Consider the following 22,733-nt stretch of genomic DNA (forward strand, 5'->3'; position numbering starts at 1 on the left):
TTCATAATCATATTATATCCTCTAGCTGGAGGATTCAGTAACGAAAGAAGGGCAGTCTTTATCTTTGCACCTTGTACAGCTCCTAGCACACTGCTGGTGCCAAACATATCCAGATGGGATATTCAGCCACATTCAGCACTGGGCCTGCTCTGCTCCCAGTGGGAATTTTGCCTTTGATTTCAAGGGGAGCAGAGGTAGTCCAACACGGAGCGGTGCTGAAAATCCTTCAGTACAATGACAGCATCTATTCACCGAGGCTTGCCAGCAGGAAATCAATTTGCTGAAGAGCTAATGTTTGGAAAGCAGTTCCAGAAACGAGGAGCATTCCAGGGGCCAAACAATTTGGGGGCTAGATCCTCAGCTGGTGTAAAACATAGCATAGCTCCTTTGACCTCAGTAGATTTACACCTGTGGAGGATCTGGCTCTGTGAGGGATTGTGAGGATGGATGATCTCAGACTATAAAGCTTTAATCGATGCGCTGGATGCAGGTAGCTGGCAGCCAGTCCATGAGCTGGGGGCAGGGACTGTCTTCTTGTTCTGTGCCTGTACCACCCCTAGCGCAAGAGGCCCTGGTCCATAACTGGGTCTCCAGACTCTACGATGATACAAATAATCAGTAATAATAATAATTAGCCGACACGTACCACAGCAGCAATATCTTACATTCATAACAGCATTTTCCTGGAAGCCCAAGGAAAGTTCCCAAAACCAGGCTGAAACAGAAGCAGAGATTTTCATAGGTGCCTAAGGGAGTCAGGTGCCTGCTTCCCATTGACAGTGGGATTTGGACACCCTAGACCCCTGTGAAAGCCCCCAGCTAAAATCTTCAGCTGGTGCCATTTCCACTTGCCATCTGCTCTGGGCTGCATCTGCATAGACCTGCCTTCCATCCTCCCTCTTCCATACAGTGATTCTTTTCTGCTCCCCCCAATGCCCTCTTCAGGTCTGCACTTCCCCAGCAGCCCTCCTGGCCACCCCCACTCCAGCTGCCAGCCGCAAGGAGAGCCCCTCTGTTCCAGGTGCAGAGATATGCCATGGGGAAGAGGGCACGCTGTTCGACTGAGTACAGAGAACCTATCTTGGACCATGCCACCTCTGCCTTTACATAGCCTATGATGCTCTATTAAAAAGCTTTCCCTCTCCCCGCTCTTTTCCTGGGCCGGATCCTGCCGGAGGCTGATGATGCTCAGGATGTCAAGAAAGAGGCTGTGGAGATATTTGCTGTCCTCTAGCCAATCAGAGGAGACGCAGCACTGAAAAGGGGGTGCTATATATTGTTAGCTCTCCTCCCACCCCCATCCTCTCCCTTCCCAGCACACAAAAGCAGTGCAATTAGCTGCCTTAAGGGAGCGAAGGCTTAGCCAGCTGTGAGCTGAAAATAATCAAATACCTCAGAGGCAGCCCCCAGGCAGAGCAAGCGGCGTTGGTGGCAGCAGCCGTGTTAGGAGAATACAAATAACTGCCATCCATTTCCCAAACGAAAGGCCAGCTCCTCCACCAAGGCCAGCCCTGATGCATCTCCCCGTTCCCCAGCTGCGACAGCCTTGCACACCTGCAATTTTATTCCAGTCCTGGACATCCTAAGGAGCCCCGGCTACAGAAGGAGGAATGCCCAGCTGGAATACAGGAGAGAGCTCCTTTGTTCTTCAGTAGCAAGAAAAGACCCGCAGACGGTAAGTACAAGATGCCATCCATACTTCCGTCCTGCTGGGGAAAGGGTTTATGATGGAGGCACAGGCTCTAGCTCGTGATTATTTTTTCTCCATGATGCTTTGAAGGGATTATGTAAGGGGGATTGCATTCCCTGGATCTGTATCGGCTCTGGGGCATCGCTCGTTCCTACAGGCTAGGAAATCATCCAGTAGCACAAATATGCTCGGTTCCCAGGCAGCGCATCCAGCAATGCACCAGGATAAAGAAAAATATGTAATGCAGGCAGCGCCGCACAGACAGAGGGAGGGGAAGAGGATAACGCAGTAGCCCTTCACCACCCAGCTCTCTGCCAGCCTCCACCTGGGCTGCCCCCCCGCCCCAGCAATGTCCACAGTAAATATTAATTCAGGATTTGCTTAGTGCTTCCATGGGGCTTCCCCTCCGTAAAGCAGCAGGCAGACAGAACCTCTTCTCCCTCTAATGCATCATCATGGACGCTCTCTGTATAAAGGAGGTGCCTCCTTCGGAATCATCACAGCACTGGCTCGCACAGACAGCAGGGAGTGGGCCGAAAGGGCAACGCTGACTTTAGTGGAGTCACTCAGGATCTGCGCTGATGTCACGGAGCCTGTATTAAAAATACGGTCCTCTCTAGCCACCCCCTAAATACACAGCCAGCTCGTGTCTGTGGCACCGGTTGGATTCAGTCTGCACGTTCCTGCACGTTTCGTGCTGACTGCTCTGACGTGCAGGCATGTAATAGCCGCCATTCAGCTCCGACGGTGCCCTTGCAAAAATAGGGCCTCATCCTGCTCCTGTTAAATGCAGCTGCTATGGAGCTCCATGGGAGTAGAATGCGGCCAACAGAGGAATAGGTGGGGCCGTGCTAAAGGATCTGACACCATACGGTCCTCACCCTGAGTCCTTGCACACCCTAAATTCCTACCAACTTCATTCGGAACTTGAGGCGTGCAAGGAATACGGGATCAGGCCCGAGCTATGGCGGGCCTGGTTCTCACTGACTGGCAGCGTAAAGGGGCTGCTCAGAGAGAGTCACCTGCAGTCACTTCGAGGCTTGACTGTAAATGAGAGCTAGCTCCGTGGGCCCTGATTCCTGCCTGCACTAGCATGGATCAAGAGTGACTGCACTGAAGTCCGTGGCGTTCCAGCAGTATAACCCCCATGGAAGCGAGCGCAGAGCCCCCCTGCAGATGTGTGCCCCCCTAGAGGTCTGACATATGTTTTTATAAAAATGGAACCCAGGGCAAGCGACGAATGCCACCAGGTGACAACAGGCAGCTCCTGGGTGAAGAAGAGCCAGTGTCTTCCTTACAGACCCCGTGCCTCTCTCTTCCTCTCTGAATGCGGGTGGGTCACAGCACAGACCATAGCCCTGAAATTTCTCTGTGAAACACAAGAAATGAACATCCATAGGAGACAGCAAAATGGCCACAGAAGCCGCGGCCACATGACCTGAAACTGATCTTGTATTGTTGTTCTTCAAACCTGTATTTAATTTCCATTGGCAACTGTGTGGGTTAACGTCAATATTATTAGCATGGCAGGATAAAAGCTGAAAGGTGAGCCCGTACACCACAGAATTGAGTCTGCTGGGCCCCCATAGATCACTGCAATGGTTGGGCTGAGCACTAGAATCTCAAAGGATGACAGATAAGCAGTTTGCTGTGGTCACCTTTTAGACAGAGCCTACACACCAGTCCCAGCTGATTTGTTTTTATCCAGGGGTGTCAATATCCCCAAAACACCATGTCCAGGGGCTTACTGGCTTGTGCTTTTATAAGCCACTGGGTTTTATGTAGAAAGAATGTACAGTCACGTCAGATCTGAGCACTTCCCCCGACCCACACTGGGCGCTAAATTTTCCAAACAGCGTCTGACGTTGGAGCAGACCGTATCAAAACTCCGAACTCCCATGCGCTGAAGTTTAAGGGGGATGCGAGCAGGATGCGGATCCTGAGGGTCGTAGCTTACATTCAGCTTTCCAAAGGTGCTCATTGTCAACCCTGCTGTGTCTCGTGTTCCAGACGGAGCCCCTTGGCCGGGGAAACAGTGCTGCCAGAGGCTCTCCCCGAGCGCAATGGGCACCACGGAAGCCACGCTGCGGATGGAGAATGTGGACGTGAAGGAGGAGTGGCAGGACGAGGACTTCCCCAGGTCTGTTCTGGTAAAAGTCTTGGCTAAAGGTCATGGAGAATTTTACTAGGGAGCAGTAGGAGGCCTGGTTCTGACAAGCAATTCCTTCCAAAGCTGAGGCACAGCCGAGGCAAAAGGCTGCATTCAGAAAGCACTGAGTTTGCAAAGGTGTCTCACAGCCCTTTTAAAAATGTGGGGGTGGCAATAATCTTGCATCACAGTCGTGCCTCCTTGGGCACTCAGATACCAGGGTGAGGAGCACCGGGGTCATGGGATAGCTCGCTTTGCCTCCTTCTCCCATCTGGGATGCAGGGAGCGGCTCATCGAAGAAAGCAATTGTGCACGCCTTTCTTTGAGTAGTGCTTACTCAAGTGAGCAGCCCCAGTGAAGTAATGGAAGTCAATGGGACTACTTGTGTGAGTAGCTGCTACATGACGCTATTATGAGCTGCAGAATCAGGTCCTAACTGAGGCCTCTGCTGCAAACCAATGAAATAAAAACTTTGCTTTTCCTTGCAACTTTTCAGCACGGTGGTTTTTCTGCCGGCACAGGACGCACTGAGCCTGTTTTCTCTGTCTCAGGGAAACCTCAGGGGGCTTATCTGAACTTGCACCACCTAAACCTGCTGATCTTCAGCCATCCCCAGTCCTCTGCCGCCACTTTTATTCCTCCTTGGACAATATGATGCTCTCACACTGAGAAGCCAATCCAAACTCCCTAGCCAGGGCTGCACCCCTATGTATTGTGTATATATATGTGTAACCACCTGGTAGGCCATTTTATTAGTCATACTGGATACAGATGAAAATCCTCTGAATGCACGAACCCTCATGTACAGTGAATAGATTCGCTGAACTGCTTTATTCCATCTATTAGTCATTTAAACACTAGAGGAGATTCTGGCTGTTGGGCAGTCCAGTGGTTAGAACAAAGGCCCAGGGACGCTCTCAAGCAGGCCGTGAGATCTAATCGCACCAAACCTCTGCATGGCGATGAGCGAATCCTGTCATTGGCTTTGCACATCCCACTTGGCAAATCTGGAGGAAAATTTCCCTCCCTGGAAACCTAGCTACGGCTGAGCGTTCCTAAGCACATGCATGAAGGATCCAGGTTCCTGCAAAACGGCCACATTCAACCTGGGTGTAAGCGGGACAGCTCCACTAAAGACAACGGAGTTCATGGAAATCATTATTGGAAAAGACCAGCCAGGCCAGGGTTTTTTTCCCCCAAGAGTTTAAAAGCAAGTCTAGTTTTCAGGTTCCTAAGTCCACTCAGCTTCTGCCCAGCCTGACAGACCTCACAGCCAAACCGTTTTTCCAGACATACCGATTAAGTCTCCCCTTTCTTACTTCCAGACAGTTAGCTCTACATCCAGCCCAGCGGGAGCATCCGCAAGCACTGCTCTCCCACTGGCGCTGTCAGGCAGCAGTGGAGAGAAGGCCCAAGCTGCATCCGCTCACTCCCACTCCGAATTTTTGCCCCTCGCATAGATCCCCTCTCGCCCAGCTCCAGGCTCCAGCCCGGGCCCGGCACCTGGACACACCAGCGTGCGTCACTCAGGACGCAGCGATGCTCTCAGACTGGACACAGCTGGCGCTGGTGAATGGGAAGGAGCGGCGGTGCCCGGATGCTGTGAAGACACCTTTCAAGTAGCAATCCTCTCTCCCCAGCTGCAGCGGAATTCCCCCCGCCGGTGCCACAGTGACCCTGTGTTCCTAGGACAGTGGGCCCCACTGTGCAAGTCCAGCTGTTAAGTGCAGCACCCTGGCCAGCCCAACCACTGTAGTCAGAGGCTTCCTTGTCGTTGGATGATTAGCTTAGCTCTGTTTAGGCAAGGCTCAGCTGCAGGGCTGATCTAAGCACCTCTGTCTGCAGCCCAGGGCCCCAGGCTCTTTTTTGTTCACTTGTTGTCCTCCCCCCCTGCACAGGAATGAGACTCAGCCAGGCATTTGTGTTACTGGAGGATGGGACCAGCCCTCGCTTATTTCAGGGAGGTCAGGGGCCCCAAAATGGCAAAGAGTTCATCAGAAAGCAAGCTAGCCCTGAGCAGGAGAGCTGCTGAAGACGGGAGAGCAGTCGTGACTCCCCCAGATCTGGCAATTTTTTTCTATTACCGAAGCATCTGGAGCAGTGGGTCCCACCCAGTGGCCCGGGGGGCTTTCAAAGTGGCCCGTCGCTCCCCTGCCCGCTGCCTAGGGACCCAGGCGGAGCGCGTTGCTGAGGAGCTAAAAGACCAGTGCAAGCTCTTTGCTGAAGCCAAGGGGACGGGCTGTAGCGGGAAGCAAAGCAAAGCGCTGCGCCTGGATCCCTAGGCGCTGGGGTCCCTGCTGCAGCCAGGGGGACGGGAGATCAGCGAGGAGGGAGGCAGCCTCCTCACCAAACTCCTTCCATCTGGTTGCCGGGGGGCGAGGGGAGCAGAGCTGGTGGAGACTGGTGGCCCTTCAGGGTTGTAAAAATGATATCTGTGGCCCCCGAGCCAAAAAGATTGGGTACCACTGATCTAGAGGAAGTAGGCTCCAACTGCACTCAGGCCCTCATTGTGCTAGGTGCTGTATAAACACAGTGGCCAATGTGCCTGGGTCTCCTGAGTCCGAGTCCAGCGCACTAGCCACTAGCCACACTGCTGTGTCTATGCAGGAGCCACAAAGCTCCATTTTTTCAGTTTCAGCAAACACGCTGTCTAATAACAATAATACTTAGCACGTCTATTAGGTTTCACTCAGATCTCAAGGCAGGGTCAGTACCCTTTATTCCCATTTTGCAGACTCGCCAACTGAAGCACAAAGAGCTGAGGTGACGTACGCAAAGCCACACAGCAAATCGGTGACTGTGTTAGGAACTGAACCCTGGCGTCTTGAATGCCAGGCCCCCTGGCCTAGCCACTAGAGCAGTGGTTTGCAACCTATGGTCCAGAGACCCCTGAGGGTCCGCAGACTGCCTAAAGGGTCCGGGAAAGGTTGTCATCACCATAAAACAGTGGTGTTCAACCTGAGATCCACTGACCCTGCGGGTCCACAAACTATGTCTAAGATTTCCAAAGGGGTCCGCACCTCCTCTCAAAACTTTTTAAGGATCCGCAAATGAAAAAGGGTTGAAAACAACACTCCCATCTACGGCATAGAAATTAAACAGGGAAAGATGTTAATGTTTGATGTCAATAACCCCTAACCAAACCAGTTACTGGACACATGAGCTTCCTGCTGGACTGGCAGAATTTAGCTGGCGTTGGAGAATTATTTAACGATATTTTTATCCTCAAAACTAAAAATCGAACAACACAGAGACCGTCACTTCCAGCTTCCCTTTGAGCCCGTATCTCGCTGCCAGGTGCTGTGCTGAGCAATTGTATTTGCTTAGCTGCAATTAACCCATCTGGCTACGAAGGTGCATTACAAAGATCCCAGCTGGGTGACGTGAACTCAGCGCTTTGCAAAGGGCAGGAAGCGAATGTTCCCCCAGCCAGCCGGATTGTGGGGTGAATTTCCGGATCCCTGGTAGCAAAGGCGTGGGGGACACACATGAATTGCTGCACATCTGAGCTGAGCTCTGTAACCCAGTCTGAGAATGACTTAAATGGCACCAGCCAGAAGAAAGTCCTTCCCGCCTCCCCAGAGCGCCCTGAAGGTTTAGTCTCCTGGCTACGGTACGTCTCAGCTGTTTGTGTGACTCCAGTCGTGCAGTGATGCTGGAGCTGGCAGGAGCATGCTCACTGTGTCCCTAGCATCCATCTAATCACAGCACCAAGAGGCCCAGCCTGTTTGCTGCCCGAGAGCAGGTGCCTTATAGGGTGAAACTGGCCATCATATGATCAGTACAGAGCAAAACGGTGGCCCATGACCCTTAGAAAAGCTGCTTTATTCAGGGAACTCTGGAAGGAAAAGTCTCTTAAGCTAACTGTGTGGGAAGGAAAATCCAAGGGAAGACACCCTCAGAACTAGGAGTCGCAGTCTAAGCATCCTTCGGAAAGGTAAGGAAGACCCCATCCTTCCTATTTTTAGACAGTTTCAATTGCAAAATGAAAAGGATCTGAAATCCCCCATCAGCGTCATAAGCCTCCGAGCCCCACGGCAGCGTGTATTTTGGTACACCCAAGCCAGATGGCTTTTTTTTTTTTGGCACTGCATCACCCGACTGTGTCAGGCGCCAGAGGTCAGATCACAGTCGAACAGCCAGCTAGGCCAAAAAAGAAAGAAAAATAGAAAAGAAAAGGGTGTGTGTGTGTGTGTGTCTCTCTCTCTCTTTTGCACTGATCTAGGATCATTCTTAGCTCTTGTAGTTTCAGGTGCTGCTGTCTGATGGGCACTGTGCCGGTCTTTAGAGCCAGTGCCTTTGATCAGAACTCAGACACCCCTTAATAGACAACCACCTGGTTCCCAAGGGCTTATCCCTTAGTCTAACTATTTAGCCAGTGTAATTTGAGTGGGGTTTGGGGTGTCCTGTCAGTGCAAAAGGGAGCCTGTGTTTTTGTAGGGTGAGTGCAGTCTGTCCCCCTTGCTTGACCATAGCAGGTAACAGAAATCCTGGGTTGCTCTGAGACTGGCCTGTTCTGTGGGGCTCAGTCCCTGAACTTGCAAAGCTTCCTCCTGTAGCCCCTCGCAAGCACTGGCTCGTGGAACGCAAGTTCTAGTCCGGGTGATTAGGCCCTAGGCAGAAGGAACGCCGCCTGCGCTTCAGACTACCATGCAGCAGGTGCCAGCGGGAGCCTGCGCAGCACGGCTGGGCAGACCACAGGTTGACACGGCGAGAAGTGTTGCTTAGCATATGTCAACCGTGCCGCTCCCTCCTTGGCAGGACACATGCAGATTGGGGGGGGGGCTACTTCAAGGATGGCCAGGGCTGGGGCTATGGCTCAGTGACCGCAGTAGTCAAATCCACCTGCTCGGAGAGGTGAGTGCAGCCCACAGGGTGGCTGAGCTCCGAGGGTTAGGCATGGCCTGGTCGCTAATCCATTTCCCTTTCCAGCTCTCATGGGGCTGCACAAGGTCCCCACCGACATCCCCGGTGGCCGCCCCTCTCCCATGTTGGCCCAGCGGTGCCCTGGCCGGGGGGGGGAGCGGCTGCCGCGTGGCCCTGCTTTGGGGCCGGCAGCGGCGTGGTGTGCTGCTCGGAATGGTCACGCGTGCCAACCCCTGGTCTGGCCCGATATGGCCGTTCTTATGTTCTAAACCCAATGCATATTGCAATGCGTCAAACTTAGCGGCAGCCAGGCTGCTGCTGTGCTGAGACCACAGCCTATCACGCTGGCCAATACCATCTCACCGTTTCCTTGTGCTCCCCGAGCGGTCTGTCTCCATCTGCTGTCTCTTGTCTTACCCTTAGACTGGAAGCCGGTTGGGGCAGGGACCATCTTTTTGTGCTGTGTTCATGGGTCAGGGTTGTATAATTTTTAGTGGTGCCCTGGCCCCACATAGGAGAGGGGCAGGGAAGGGGCAGGGGCAGAAGGGGGTAATAGCCACCCACGCAGCTCTGCTTGGGGCCGGGAGCAGCTCCGGCCAGGACGCAGGGCCCACATGGGAGAGGGGTGAGGAGAAGGGACGGGGAGGGGGCGGCCACCGCCATGTGGCACATGCAGCTTGTGGGGGCCGGGGCCGGAGCGGCTCCTGGCCAGCAGCTGACTGTGTCAGGGCCCAGGGGGAGGGAGGCAGAATGGCCGAGCCGCCCTGGGTGCTGGGAGTCACTACGCTCTGCACCTCCACGGTCAGCCCCCCAACACCACAGAAATATTGGTGGAGCTGGGCCCACCATCCTCAATGTTGGTGGAGCCCACGTACCAGGGGCCCATATAACTCGCCGCCTATAGCTGTGTTTATACAGCGCCTAGCACAGTGGGACCCTGGCCCATGACTGGGGCTCTTATGTGAATACTTTATCAATTAATTAGTATTATTATTATTCGATTCAGTCAGAGAGCTTCATCCTGATAGGCAGGGACACAAGGGTGTAAGGAACCATGCACTAGTGAGAACGGATTTAAAAAAATGCCTCCCTACAAGAGTCCACCAATCAGGGGAGTGAAGAGGTCTGCCACCTTCAATAGCTAGGCTAGACTCACCTGTCTGTCACTATCCCATCCTTCAGTTTGGCAAAGGGGAGCTTTTGAAGGCCAGTGAATGCAGCAGCCATCAAATAGTCCAGAGACTCCTTCTGCAGAAGCTAAGCGTTCCTCTGACCTTAGTTCTGAAGGAGCCTCCTCCATTAACAGATATGACATGGATGGACACAGATGATGCATGAGGATTTTCTGTGTATCTCAGTGGCATGGCTAATTGCTTTGCTCACACGCTTCTGGGGGGCAATAATTTAGTAGCTGAAGCATCAAACTTGGAATCTATAGATTCCCCAGGGCCACAGATTCAAATCCCTGCAGGTTTGACTCGTCCCTTCGGCCTTTAAAGGAAGCTAACATGGGTTTCTTGCAGTTTAATGAGGAATTCTCTTGGCACTTTTTTTGATAAAAGAGAGTTTGCTCTAGTGCCCTTGGCTAAAACATCCACTCTCCTTGCTGTGTGGCAGCTCTGTGTCTGGCTGCTGCCTTGCACCCCAGAAGTGGCTGCATTTCAGTGGAGCTGTGATCAGTATGTGTGTACCGCGATCCATGTGTGTGCACATACAGATAGTTCATACAGCATCTTGGGATGCAAAATGCTATAGAAAAATACAGGGCAGTTGATGAGGTTTTTCCCAGGCCAACCGCCTATCGATTCCAGACGGGATGGACCGGGCTCGACTATTGTGTCTGGTTGAAATGGACATGGCTCAAAGGCATATTAGAGACTGGATTTATAACTGGTACGTTTCCCCCCAATTTTCTCCAGTGCATCAACAACGAAAGACCTGGTAGAGTTCTCTCACTCCATTGTGTGCAGCACCGTCTGCCCCTGGGTACAAGGTCAGGGATGCAAGGCCAGCTGAACAATAGCTGTGTATCTCAATATCAAGTATTAGCATCTAAAGCTCCTCATAGCCTGAGACCCTAAACACCTGCAGGCCTCTTCTGGTCCTATATCCCTGCCCAGCAGTGAGGGTTGGCCAAGGCAGATCCATTGTTCTCTCTCCCTAGAGAGACATAGGCCCAGTCTTGGGCAAGGCCTTTCTCAATCTTTGCTTTGAGACGCTCTTGCTGGGGTCCTTCACTGGCTACTTCTTTTGGATACGTGGCAGATCCTAACTTCTTTGGCTGGTTTTTTTCTCGTCCATTTTGGGGCCCACTCCCAAGCCTTTTGCATCTACGATGCCTTTTCCCCTCCACTCCTTTGCATCCATGGGGAATTGGTTTCTTTGGCTAAGGAGTTGGGTGGGAGAGGGCATGGATGTGAGGGTCATTGGTTCTGTCCCATTTGGTATCGGGGTAGGTGGCTTCTTCCTGAGGGATTTTTAAATGATTTTGTACCTTGAATTTGATTGATGAGCTTGATAAATACGAGGGGCCTAACATGCGTAAAGATAGTCAGTAGGAAGCCCGGGAGAGGAGTGGAACAGACTTTAATTGTGGCATCTCCTGCTAATTGATCTCTCTTGGCCTCCACACCTGTTTTGGCTGGTTTGCAGACCCCTCCCCGAAGAGACAGGAATGGACTCCCTGGGCAGCCCCACAGAAGATGAGCACATGTCCTGTAAGTATCAGCCTTGCCTAGCCGGCTTTTGAAGAGGGTATTTTGCTGAGCACAATGGGCAGCAGGCTGTGGTTAGAGAGAGTGGGAGCAAATTCCCTTGAAGTCTGGGCAAAAAATCTTGCAGGGCAGGATGGAACCAATAAAAATTTGAGTTCGTTGCAGATTCACAAGTGGGGAAAAGAGGCATTTTTCCAGGTGCTGAACATTCCCATTGACTCCTATTGGAATTCTGGGTGCTCCACCCATCCAAATTACATCCCACCCCCCTCAACTTCCTGGTGAGGGAGGAGCGGGATGTCCCATGGCCTCCCTCCGGCTGGTGGCCAGCCTGGTACACAGTTGTGCCTTGCATTGCACTCTCCAGAGCTGCCCGCAGCCTCAGCGTGTTGCGTCAAAGCGGTAGGGAAGTTTTTGAAAAGCCAGCTGCTCATCGATAAGCCGAGCAAGTGCTACTGTAATTCACTTGGTTCAGACCAGAGTCCAGAGTTGCATTTGTTTGAGCGAGCTTTGCCATGCACATGGACTCACACGGAATAGAGCAGGTACAACTATTACACACGCGCCATGAATGTAGTAAGGCTATTATTTAGCATTTGTTGAATGGGGAGAGGATGGGAACTCTAAGGATAAATCCTTATTATTCGCTATTATTTGTAATGCTGTGGCAACTGGGAGCCCCAGTCATGGGCCAGGACTGAGCACTATACATTGTGCTAGGCGCTGCACAAACAGAACAAAAAGATGATTGCATTCGTTCCTAAACATCTTTGTTCCCTGGCTTTATTTTATGAGGTTATTTCATCCTATAAGGAAAAGTTGTTCTGTTCATCTCTGTGCTTTGATCTCTGCAGCTTTTGCTATGGTTGGCTATTAGGGTAGACTTCTCCTAAGAGAAGCATGTTAACCATCATAGACAGGACTTGAGAGAACAAGTGACTGGGGCAAAGCAGTGGCAGACCCAGAATTAGAACTCAGAATTCCTTAGTCGCAGCCATATATTTAATTCACTGTCCCATCCTGCCTCCTGGGAGGAAGGGGTCAGCAAACCACCATCAACAATCAGCCATAGCAAGGGCTCCAGAGATCAAACCATGAAAACAATTATCTGGTTCTTAATTAGGCTCAAAAACAGGTTCTAGCATCATTAGGCCCCAAATTGGTCTAGTGTCATTTATATTTTATGAGTATTTTCAACCACTGTTTCCTTCTTGGTGTAGACAGGGCCTCTGTGCCTCAGTTTCCCCATCTGTAAGATGGGGATAATGATTCTGACCTGTCTCGCAGGAGCTCGTGAGCATCCACTAGTCATAGGGTGACCAAATAGCAAGTGTGAAAAATGGGGCCGGGGGTGGGGCTAATAGGCACCTATATAAGAAAAAGGTTGCAAATATCAGGACTGTCCCTATAAAATCGGGACATCTGGTCACCCTAATTAGTTAATATCTATTCTTTAAAATGGAAGGCACTATATTAATGCTTAGTGTTATTAACTGAATGGAGACTCTGGTCTCAGAGAACGTTCAGTCTCAGTAACTTGCCCAGCGCAGCAAGGAAGGTGGAACTTAGCACTTCCTGAATGAAGAGGATCGACTTTGTGAATGCTTAAGAAGTGGAGCTGTGTTTCATAGTCTGCAGGGAGCGTGGCCTCGTTAGAACAGAGAGCTGGGAGTCAAGACACCTGGGCTGTGCTCCTGGCTCTTGCCAGTGACTCACTCTCTTGGCTTGGACACATGCTTAACATTCCTGGGCCTCAGTTTAACCCCCCTCTAAAATGGGGACAGCAAGACCTGCAGCCCCGGGGTGTTAGGATGCAAGGATCTGGAAGGGCAAAGTCTTGCTGTAAAGGTGGATGATCAGGACGAGCTGTCACTTACTTTCCTTTTTCCTTGCAGCTCACCCTAACACATTAAACTTTAACGGGGCTCATCGTAAGCGCAAGACGCTCATAGCACCGGAAATCAACATTTCACTGGACCAGAGTGAGGGTTCCATCCTGTCCGACGACTTCCTGGACACACCCGACGACCTGGACATTAACGTAGATGACATTGAAACCCCGGATGAGACGGACTCCCTGGAGTTCCTGGGCAACGGGAATGAACTGGAATGGGAAGGTAAAAGGCAAATTTCGGGTGGATTTCTCTAGGGCTTGGTGTTTGTCTTGGGGTAACGTCAACCCTCTTTCTTTTGACTCTGATTTGCTGTTCTCCAGCTCTGACACACAGCTCCGCCTTATACAGTTTGTCCTCAGGACATGAACGGCAGACAGTGCGGCTGAGCCTCAGCGGTTGTCAATTGTCAGAGCTCCATTGCAGCCAATGGAGCTCCAAGAATTGAGGCCAGCTGAAGCTCTGCCCTCACAACTCCAGGACAGGGTGACCAGAGAGCAAGTGTGAAAGATCAGGACAAGGGCTGGGGGGGTAATAGGCACCTATATAAGACAAAGCACCAAATATCGGGACTGTCCCTATAAAATCAGGACATCTGGTCACCCCACTCCAGGAAGGGGTTGGTGGCGGTGATTCAGAAGTGCCCTTCCCTCTGAGTCAGTCCGAAGTTAATGCTCCAGCATGTTGTTCCACAGTGGGGGGCTCCGTCTCTCCCAGGAGGCGTGACACTGAAGTCCTGACGATTTGTGCTCAGTAAAGAGTCAGTGCCACTTTGCACACGAGCCAGGGCACTGACTGCGGGCCAGATTCCAACACAGGCCGTTCCATTCTGCCTCCCACGAGTCAGCCTCCAAAGGTAAGAACAGGAACATAAGAGCAGCCATCCTGGGTCAGACCAAGGGTCCATCTAGTCCAGGATCCTGCCTTCCAACAGTGGCCGATGCCAGATGGTTCAGAGGCAATGAACAGAACAGGGCAATTATTGAGTGATCCATCCCCCGTCATCCAATCACAGCCTCTGGCAGTCAGAGGCTTAGGGACACCCAAAGCATGGGGTTGCATCCCTGACCATCTTTAGCTAATAGCCATTGATGGACCTGTCCTCCATAAACTTATCTAATTCTTTTTTGAACCCAATTATACTTTTGGCCTTCACAACATCCCCTGGCAATGAGTTCCACAGGTTGACTGTGCATTGTGTGAAGAAGTACATCCTTATGTTTGTTTTAAATCTGATACCTATGAATTTAATTGGGTGACCCCTCGTTCTTATGTTATGTGTCGGGATAAATAACACATCCCTATTCACTTTCTCCACTTAATTATCTTGGGTAATTTTGTATAGTCTGCAAACTTTGCCACCTCACTGTTTACTCCTTTTTCAAGATGAACAACACTGGTCCCAGTACAGGTCCGCACTATTTACTTCTCTCCATTGTGAAAAGTGACCATTTATTCCTTACCTTCTCACTTTGGCCTGGTCCAGCTACTTGAGGGCCCTACCCAGTCTCCAGGCCCTGAGGCAGGATTGGGGAATGGTCAGAGTCCCTGCTCTGGGAGGCAAGCACCCCTCGGGTCGGATCTGGTCGGGTCAGATCCAGCCTAGGCCTCCACCAGTGGGGCAGCACATCTGCCTCCAACAGCAGTCTCCCTCTTACTGAGCTCTGGGGCCTGTCTTTTATACTGCCCCTTCCTGTAGGGTCTCCGCCCTCTGTTGCTGGTTGGTCCTATCACGGCCCAGCCTTTTGGTTGCCGGGCAGACTGGCCTGCCAGCCCTATCACAGCCCGGCCTCTCTGTTGCCGGGCAGACTTGCCAGCTGGGCCTGTTTCGGTCCAGCCCGGTCGCTGCGGCCCTTCCTCAGGTCCAGACTCTGGGGAAGGCCACAGCGCCTTCCTACAATCTCTTTTTGTCTCTAACTGCCTTTTTTACTGTGTTGTTTTACCGTCTCTGCACAGAGAGCACGTTGAAACTCAAACGCATATTTTTAGTGCATGCATTCTTAAGCTAGAATGTAGGGTGTGTCTACACATAACCCACTCCAGCAACACAGCTGCACCTGCACTAGTGTAATGCTGCAGTATAGACACCTCCCTGAGAGGCGGAAGCTAGGTAGATAGAAAAACTCAGTAGAACCACGGTCTACACCAGGGTCTAGGTCTTGATGTGTTGTCGGGGTGGGGGAGACCCCTGAGAGACACACCCTGAGAGACATAACTATGCCGATGTAAGTTTTCAGTGTAGACCAGCCCTTTGTTTCAGATAAGCACCTTAGACCTCTGCCCAGTCTCAAAGAGAAGCTCACCAGAGCTTTCTCTTCCCCTCTTCCAGATGATACACCTGTGGCCACAGCCAAGAACATGCCTGGGGACAGCGCAGACCTGTTTGGGGATGGGGTGGCAGAAGACGGCAGCGCTACCAATGGGCGACTCTGGAGGACGGTCATCATCGGGGAGCAGGAACACCGCATTGACCTGCAGATGATCAAGCCCTACATGAAAGTGGTAACACACGGAGGTGAGGATGAGGGAGACCATGGTGCCTTAATTTCAAAATGTTGCTTTTCGGGATGGTGGCTGGCAGGGATATAGCAACTGATTGTCTTGATCATCAGTAAAGAGAGCAGGTAATCATATCGTACATGCTAGCTATCACACTCAGCATGGCAGCATTCACATCACTAGAGCCAGCTGGGATATTTTTTGCTACACTTTTTTCCTGTTGAAAAATGCCAATTCATCAAAACCAAAACTTTGCAGGCAAGGGCCAGTTTCAACGCCTTTCTGTGTTGGAAAAAAAAAGTTTGAAATTGTCAAGACATCCCATTTTGACATTTTCAGAACAAAAAGTTCCCCGTTTGGTTCCAAATGACTTTTTGTTTCAAAATGTAAGTGAATTTGTAGTGCAACATAAAACAAATTTTAAAAAGGTCAAAGCCAAATGTCTTGATTCACCTGAACAGGGTGTCTTGTAGATTTTTCATCTGCAAAAATTTTCAAAATGTTGACTTTTCATCGAAGGACAGAATGAAATATCAAAAATCTTCTGGGGATGGGAAAGCCGTTTTCCACCCCACCCTATGTGTCACCCTAAAAAACCTAGCTACATAATAACAAGCGAACAGTAATGAACCGCAGCAATAGATCTAGGGGGTGGCCCTTCTCAGAGGTGCACGACACTGAAGTCAACAGGAGCTGTGGGAGCTCAGCAGTGCTGAAAACCAGGTCTCAGATTGGGCACGCAAATACGAAAGCACCAGAAGTCGTGGTTGCTTTTGAAAATTCGTGGCTAGCAGTGAGTCAGTGGTAAAGCGGGGAAGAGCGCTCCTATTCCTGGGCTTTGACATCAGACCATATTTCCCCTGAATCCATAGACTGGTCATTCTGAATACGGGCTCTGGCAGAGCATATTCAGATCAAATGGGAAGCCATTGTTGTTCGTACCCTGGGTAAAAGTCTCCAGGACTGAATCATAAATGGGGCTTTCTCAGTCAGTGACCTCTCCCAGCTTCCTTGGGAATTTCCCAGAATCCTCATCTGCGCCCACTTTGTTGCACGCTGCCAGATGTAGTTATTTAGAACTAAGCCCTTCGCTGCTCCAGCAACAGGAGGTTTATAAATGAACAGAATAAAGGATGTGTTGCACTGCATCTTTCCTGGCCTGTTATCCTGCATAGCTCCTCCTGCCTGGAGGTTGCTGGGAGTTCTGCACAGAATCAGGACACCTCTCTGTGGATGGGGTGGTGTCCCACAACATAGCAGGAGCACGGGCCTGGCCGCAGAAGCACTTTGTTGTTTTCCATTTTGACCTCATCATCATATTTCCCCCCCCCCTCCCCCGTCGCACTCAAGTAGCCATGCTGTCCATCTCTTTCCCTACTAGGGTACTACGGAGAAGGTCTCAATGCCATCATTGTCTTTGCTGCCTGCTACCTCCCAGACAGTAACCTAGCTGACTACCATTATATCATGGAGAATCTCTTCTTGTAAGTGACTACGCCAAGTTGCATGGTGGAGGGGAGACAAGGAAGGTTACCCAGGGACCTGGGACACCAGTATCTGTGCCACTCATTGGAACCTGGCATGGAGAACCTCAACTGGGAAGCCAGACACGCTGGAATCCATGCCAGCCATACCAGGGTGCAGCTGTGTATCTAGCTGAATGCTACTGGATGGCCTGTTGCCCACTGTGTCTTCATACATGCCCAATGGTCCAAATTCTGACCTAAAACAGATACCTCAAAGCAGCCTCACATACATCATTCATGTGTGCCCAGCAATAAATGCATGCCCAGGGTAGGAATTGTCCATCTCAGGCTACTGCTGTGCAAAGGAACTTGGGCACGTAGTTCCTGACCTCTAGGCCACACCTCAGCACACACCGTCCATGGCTCCAGCAGAGGTGCCTAGTGACGGATTTGAAACATCTTCTCCAAATCCCACGATCCACAAAGACAGACTGGTCAGATTTTCAGTTACAATGTTCCTTTGAACCTTCCTGTCACCAAATGCAGAGACCTGAGTCACATTAGACCAGGAAATGATCAGTCTGGCAGAGCTGGGAAAGGGGGTGTATGCAAATAAATAAAGGAACCTCAGTGTCTGTACTAGCACTTCAATTCCTGCAGTCTCACTCCATTTCTGCTTTGGATTTCCACCTGATAGGTACGTGATCAGTAGCCTGGAGCTGCTGGTGGCTGAGGACTACATGATCGTGTACCTGAATGGAGCTACACCACGTCGCAGGATGCCGGGCCTGGGCTGGCTGAAGAAATGCTACCAGATGATAGACAGAAGGTGAGGAACTTCTTCTGCAGACAGGTTCTTTCCATGATCGTCCATTGCAATATAGCCCCAGCTTAAGGCATGGCCAAAACAATGCAAAGGAGCCTTCATGTAAATGAAACTCAGCCCCACAGCTTTAAAGTTGATTTTGGCTCTTCTGGATCCATATAAGGTATGTTAGGACTGGGACCCCCACCTCCCTTCCAGTGCAGATCAAACAGCAGCAGCAGCAGCAGATGAACTGCTGAGCGCCACAGCTCCTCTCAGTACAGATCCATCCCTTCTAGCAAAAAGGGGACAAAATCGGCAGAATTGTTTCTCACCTGGTATCATTCCACATCTCCCACGAGGTACCAGCACCAGTGATAGACTGGGAAAGACAGCCTGCAGTGTGGAATGGTACCAGCAGGAGGAGCTGTTAGGACTGCTTCCTCCTCACACTCACTTGTCGTTCATTCCCGGTGACCGTGTTCATACTTCAACACGTGCCCCAAGTTGTTACGTATAAAGATAAAGATGCAGCATATACAGACTAGGGTCCCTAAACAAGAAAATACAGGATCATTCTGACAGACTTTGATGCTGTGTCATCCCTTCTGTGGATTATATTTCATGGGAATATTAAATACAAGCACGTCTAACTAGAGTAACAGAGAAAAAGACAGACCTGAGCATAGGTGCTTGAACTAGGGGGGCTGAAGCACACTCTGGCTCGACGCAACTTCCATCATATCCTGGGTTTACAGTCAGGCTCAATGGCTCTCAGCACCCCCACTATAGAATCGGTCCTGCCCCCCTGCATCCAAGCCAGCATCAATTTAATGCATGAAGCTTAAAGAGTCAATGAAACAAAGCGTATTGTACTAAAGCTGTGTTGAACTATAACAAGTAACGTTTCCTTGTGCTCCCCATCTCTCTCTGTTTGTATCCCCCCGATGTCTTTTGTCTCAAACTTAGATTGGAAACTCTGTGTCTGAACGGCGCAAAGGGGCCCTGTTCTATGACTGGGGTTCTTAGAGCATTATCCAAATAATAAGAATACGCACATCCTGGGGTAGCAGCAAGTTAAAAGAGAATTTCTCAGTGACGCTATTTTAATCTAGGTTGCAGACGCCAGATCCTCTGCTGGTGTAGACCGGCATAGGTCCATTGATTTCAGGTTTGGGGGTCTGGCAGAGAGCCGATCATTTGGGGTGCCTCATTTTGGGTCTCCATCGTGTATAAATCCTGAACGAATCATTGAGCCAGAGAGAACAAGCCGCCTGAGAATGACTCTGTCGCCTGGTGGCCAGCCCACTCTCCCTAGGGGGCGGCAGATCCAAGCCCCCTGCTCCAATGACTTTTTAAATGTATTCACAACGGAACAGCTTCAACAGGAGAGACTGAGGGATTCCCCCACATCAGACTATCCTGCAGCCCCGTGGTTAGGGGGCTCCCCTGAGAGGTGGCAGATCCCTGTACAAATCCCTTCTCCTCCTCCAGTGAACGGGGCATTTGAACCAGGGGTCTCTCCCCCTTCCGCAGCTTGCCAAGAGAAGGGCTTACAGCTGAGGATCCCAGACAGAAGAAGGCACCTATCTGCGTGAGCAGGGCAAGGCGGGGCACCTCCCTCTGGCTAGCTTAGACAAGGAGCCACCTAGCACGCTGGCTTTTGTGAACCCCACTCTGAGGCGCCCGTCTCTCCCCATTCATTGTACAGGGAGCCCAGGCACCGAAGTCAGTGAATCCTGGTAATTTTCTAGGCACCTAAAAATTAGGTGACACTGAACACTGCCCACCTAAGATCCTTTGTGTGACTAGCACTGTGCTGTTTTAGGAACAGAATTGATTTTCTCTTTCCTCTTCCAAAGGACGTGGTGGAAGCCCTGTCATTTAGAGAGTATAAGGCAAGGATGGGGTAAGGTGCTGATGGATACACAGTAGGGAACATCCTATAACAGCTAAAGATGGCAGAGCTGTGACCTAGCAGGTCTTTTCCATCTCTTATTTACATGATCCTGCAGGCCCAATTCTGACCCGACACCAGAGTAAATCACTGAAATCCACGGCACCCCACAGGGGCATACACGAGTTTGTATCTAACCCATTGTCACATCTGGCCTTTCCACAGGCTACGGAAAAACCTGAAAGCTTTGATAATCGTGCACCCTTCGTGGTTCATCCGGACAGTGCTGGCTATATCCAGGCCCTTCATCAGGTGAACGAAGAACCCTCCCCATGCAAGTGGTTTTTGGAAAGGTTATTAAACCTTGTGCTTCCAAGGTTAAGCCAATCTCTGAGTGTGAGAGAACAGGGTGAGGGCTATGCGAGGGGCAGATTATCCCATGTGTCTAGTGCAGGGTTCTCACACCTTCCTCTGGAGCGCCTGGTACTGGCTATGGTCAGAGAGAGGATACTGAGCTCAGTGGACCTCAGATCTGACTGATCCTGGCCGTTCCTGCGAACCTAGTGGTGCAACCAGAAAGGGAAGCTGCTTCGGGATTAGAGATTTTGTTTCTTAACTTTCAAAACATTATTTCACTTCTAAATTGCAAGCAGGGTTATTTGTCCATTTGTATTTTCGTGACAGGACATTTACTGACGGGTGGAGGGGGAAGGTGTCCAGATGTTACTGAGGTTCTTTGTTTTTGTCAAGTTCTTATAACACCTAAAGGAATGACTGACTTGGTCAACTCCAGACTTGGTGTCTGGGTGCTCCTAGCATGGATGACGCTAGGCCAAATTCTCTCCCCGGAGGAGTTAGTGCAAGACACGATGCAAGAGCTCTGGTTCATTGAGAAGTCCCAGATACCTTAGCCCCAGCCCCTCCCAGGTGGGGTCGCTGTAGAGATTGATGTAAAAACTAACAGGGGAGGTGCTCAGAGCTCACCCCACAGCCACCATCTCCTAGCAAAAGTTACTGTAACAATGGTCTCCTTGTGAGCAGGGGAACTCCACTCTAGCTGTCTGAACAGTTCACAGCCTCTGGCGAAAGAGAAGCCTTCGTTTTCCAGCACTGATAGTTATTTTGGGTCACATCCCAGCTGCATTGAAATCAACAGCAAAACACCCATAGGCTTCAATAGGATCTGGCTGTATAACCCATCTAGTCACCGTTCTATGAAGGTGAAAGTCACAATAAAGCTCTTAAAAGGTGTATGCTCTCTTTCTCCGTCAGTGTGAAGTTTATCAATAAGATCCAGTATGTTCACAGTCTGGAAGAACTGGAGCAGATTATTCCGATGGAGCACGTCCAGATTCCCGACTGCATCCTACAGTAAGTATCACAGGGACCTCTCACTTGAAAACGTGGAAACCCTGGTGCACTTTTGCCACAGTCCCTTAGCACCTCACCGGGGCAGTTTTTGGCAGTTCAGTGCCTTTGGAGAGGAAGGATGGTCCTGTGTTCAAGGCAGAGGCTTGGTATTCAGGAGGCCTGGCTGTGTTCTAGTCTGAGTTCTGCCACAGACTCCTTACTTGGTCTTGGGCAAATCATCCGCTCTCTGTGACCCAAATTTCTCCATTCCTGCAGACAGGAAATGCGAGAGAGAGAACACATTAACTCTTTGTCTTCTGTAGCCATCGCTTGCCCCAGGCTCTTTTGCCTTCAGAGCGGAAGGCTGCATTGTCCTGATAGCGACATTTAAAGAAATACCTCGTTTGTTGCAGGTATGAAGACGAGAGAACCAAAGCAAGGAAAGAAAGGTAAAAACCAGCCTTTTGGAGAATGGGGCTCATATTGTCCCAAGCTTTCTCCTATGGGTGTTATAACTTGTAACCTAGGCAACTTGTTTGGTCTGTTTTTGATTTTTACTGATATTGGTTCAGAGCAGATAAACGATGCAAAGTGAGGAGCTGTTTAAACCCCAGACTTCCCCATGGGTTTTAATTCAACTTGCTGACTTGTGGGAAACCAGCCAACTGCCTTGTCTGCACTAGGATTTTACCTAACTTAACCGTGTACCTTTTTCCCTTGTGAAGATGCTCCCTGTGGTAAATTCAACCCGCAACTTCCATCCATAGGAAGAACCTGTCCCACTAACTAACACATCAACACTGCACAGGAACAGTGCCCCAGAATAAAGCTGCAAGGGAGTTACTGGGCCTGCTTCTCATTTAGGCACAGGGCTTGTCTACACATGGCGTTGGTCCTGATTAACTGTCCCTGATTAACTCCATGTGTGGATACTCTTATTCTGAAATAGCACACATGGAGTTAATCAGGAACCACTCCATGTCCAGACCAGCCCTAGAGCCCCTGTAAGACTGCTTTACCATGCCATGGTGTTGCAAAGTGACAGGAAGTGTAATTTACACTCTCTTTAAGGCCAAAAAGATATAAAGGGGCCTTGCTATCAATGAGATTCGGGCCTTATAATACTGTCTCACATGACCTTCTCATAAACAAACTAGAGAAATATAACCTAGACAAACCTACTATAAGGTGGGTGCACAACTGCTTGGAAAACTGTGCTCAGAGAGTAGTTATTAATGGTTCACAGTCGAGTTGGAAGGGCATATCAAGTGGGGTCCCACATGGATCTGTCCTGGGTTCAGTTTGATTCAATATCTTCATGAATTATTTGGATTATGGCATAGAGAGCACACTTACAAAGTTTGGGACGATACCAAGTTGGGAGGGGTTACAAGCACTTTGGAGG

General features: G+C 50.5%; 1 protein-coding gene across 1 annotated transcript; it reads left to right on the forward strand.

The window, feature by feature from the left end:
• Positions 1-1,353: 1,353 nt before the first annotated feature.
• On the forward strand, positions 1,354-21,840 carry ATCAY (ATCAY kinesin light chain interacting caytaxin). Its single transcript, XM_067558118.1, has 10 exons — positions 1,354-1,675; positions 3,701-3,830; positions 11,358-11,422; positions 13,315-13,536; positions 15,641-15,826; positions 17,192-17,294; positions 17,974-18,105; positions 20,204-20,290; positions 21,251-21,349; positions 21,742-21,840. The coding sequence occupies exons 2-10, from the start codon at positions 3,754-3,756 to the stop codon at positions 21,779-21,781; spliced, it is 1,011 nt and encodes a 336-aa protein (XP_067414219.1). The 5' UTR covers positions 1,354-1,675; positions 3,701-3,753; the 3' UTR covers positions 21,782-21,840.
• The last annotated feature ends 893 nt before the right edge of the window (positions 21,841-22,733 follow it).

Source organism: Emydura macquarii, unplaced genomic scaffold (genome assembly GCF_026122565.2).
Source record: "Emydura macquarii macquarii isolate MOO-44397 ecotype Brisbane River unplaced genomic scaffold, CSIRO-AGI_Emac_v2 contig_306, whole genome shotgun sequence".
Lineage (NCBI taxonomy): Eukaryota > Metazoa > Chordata > Testudines > Chelidae > Emydura > Emydura macquarii.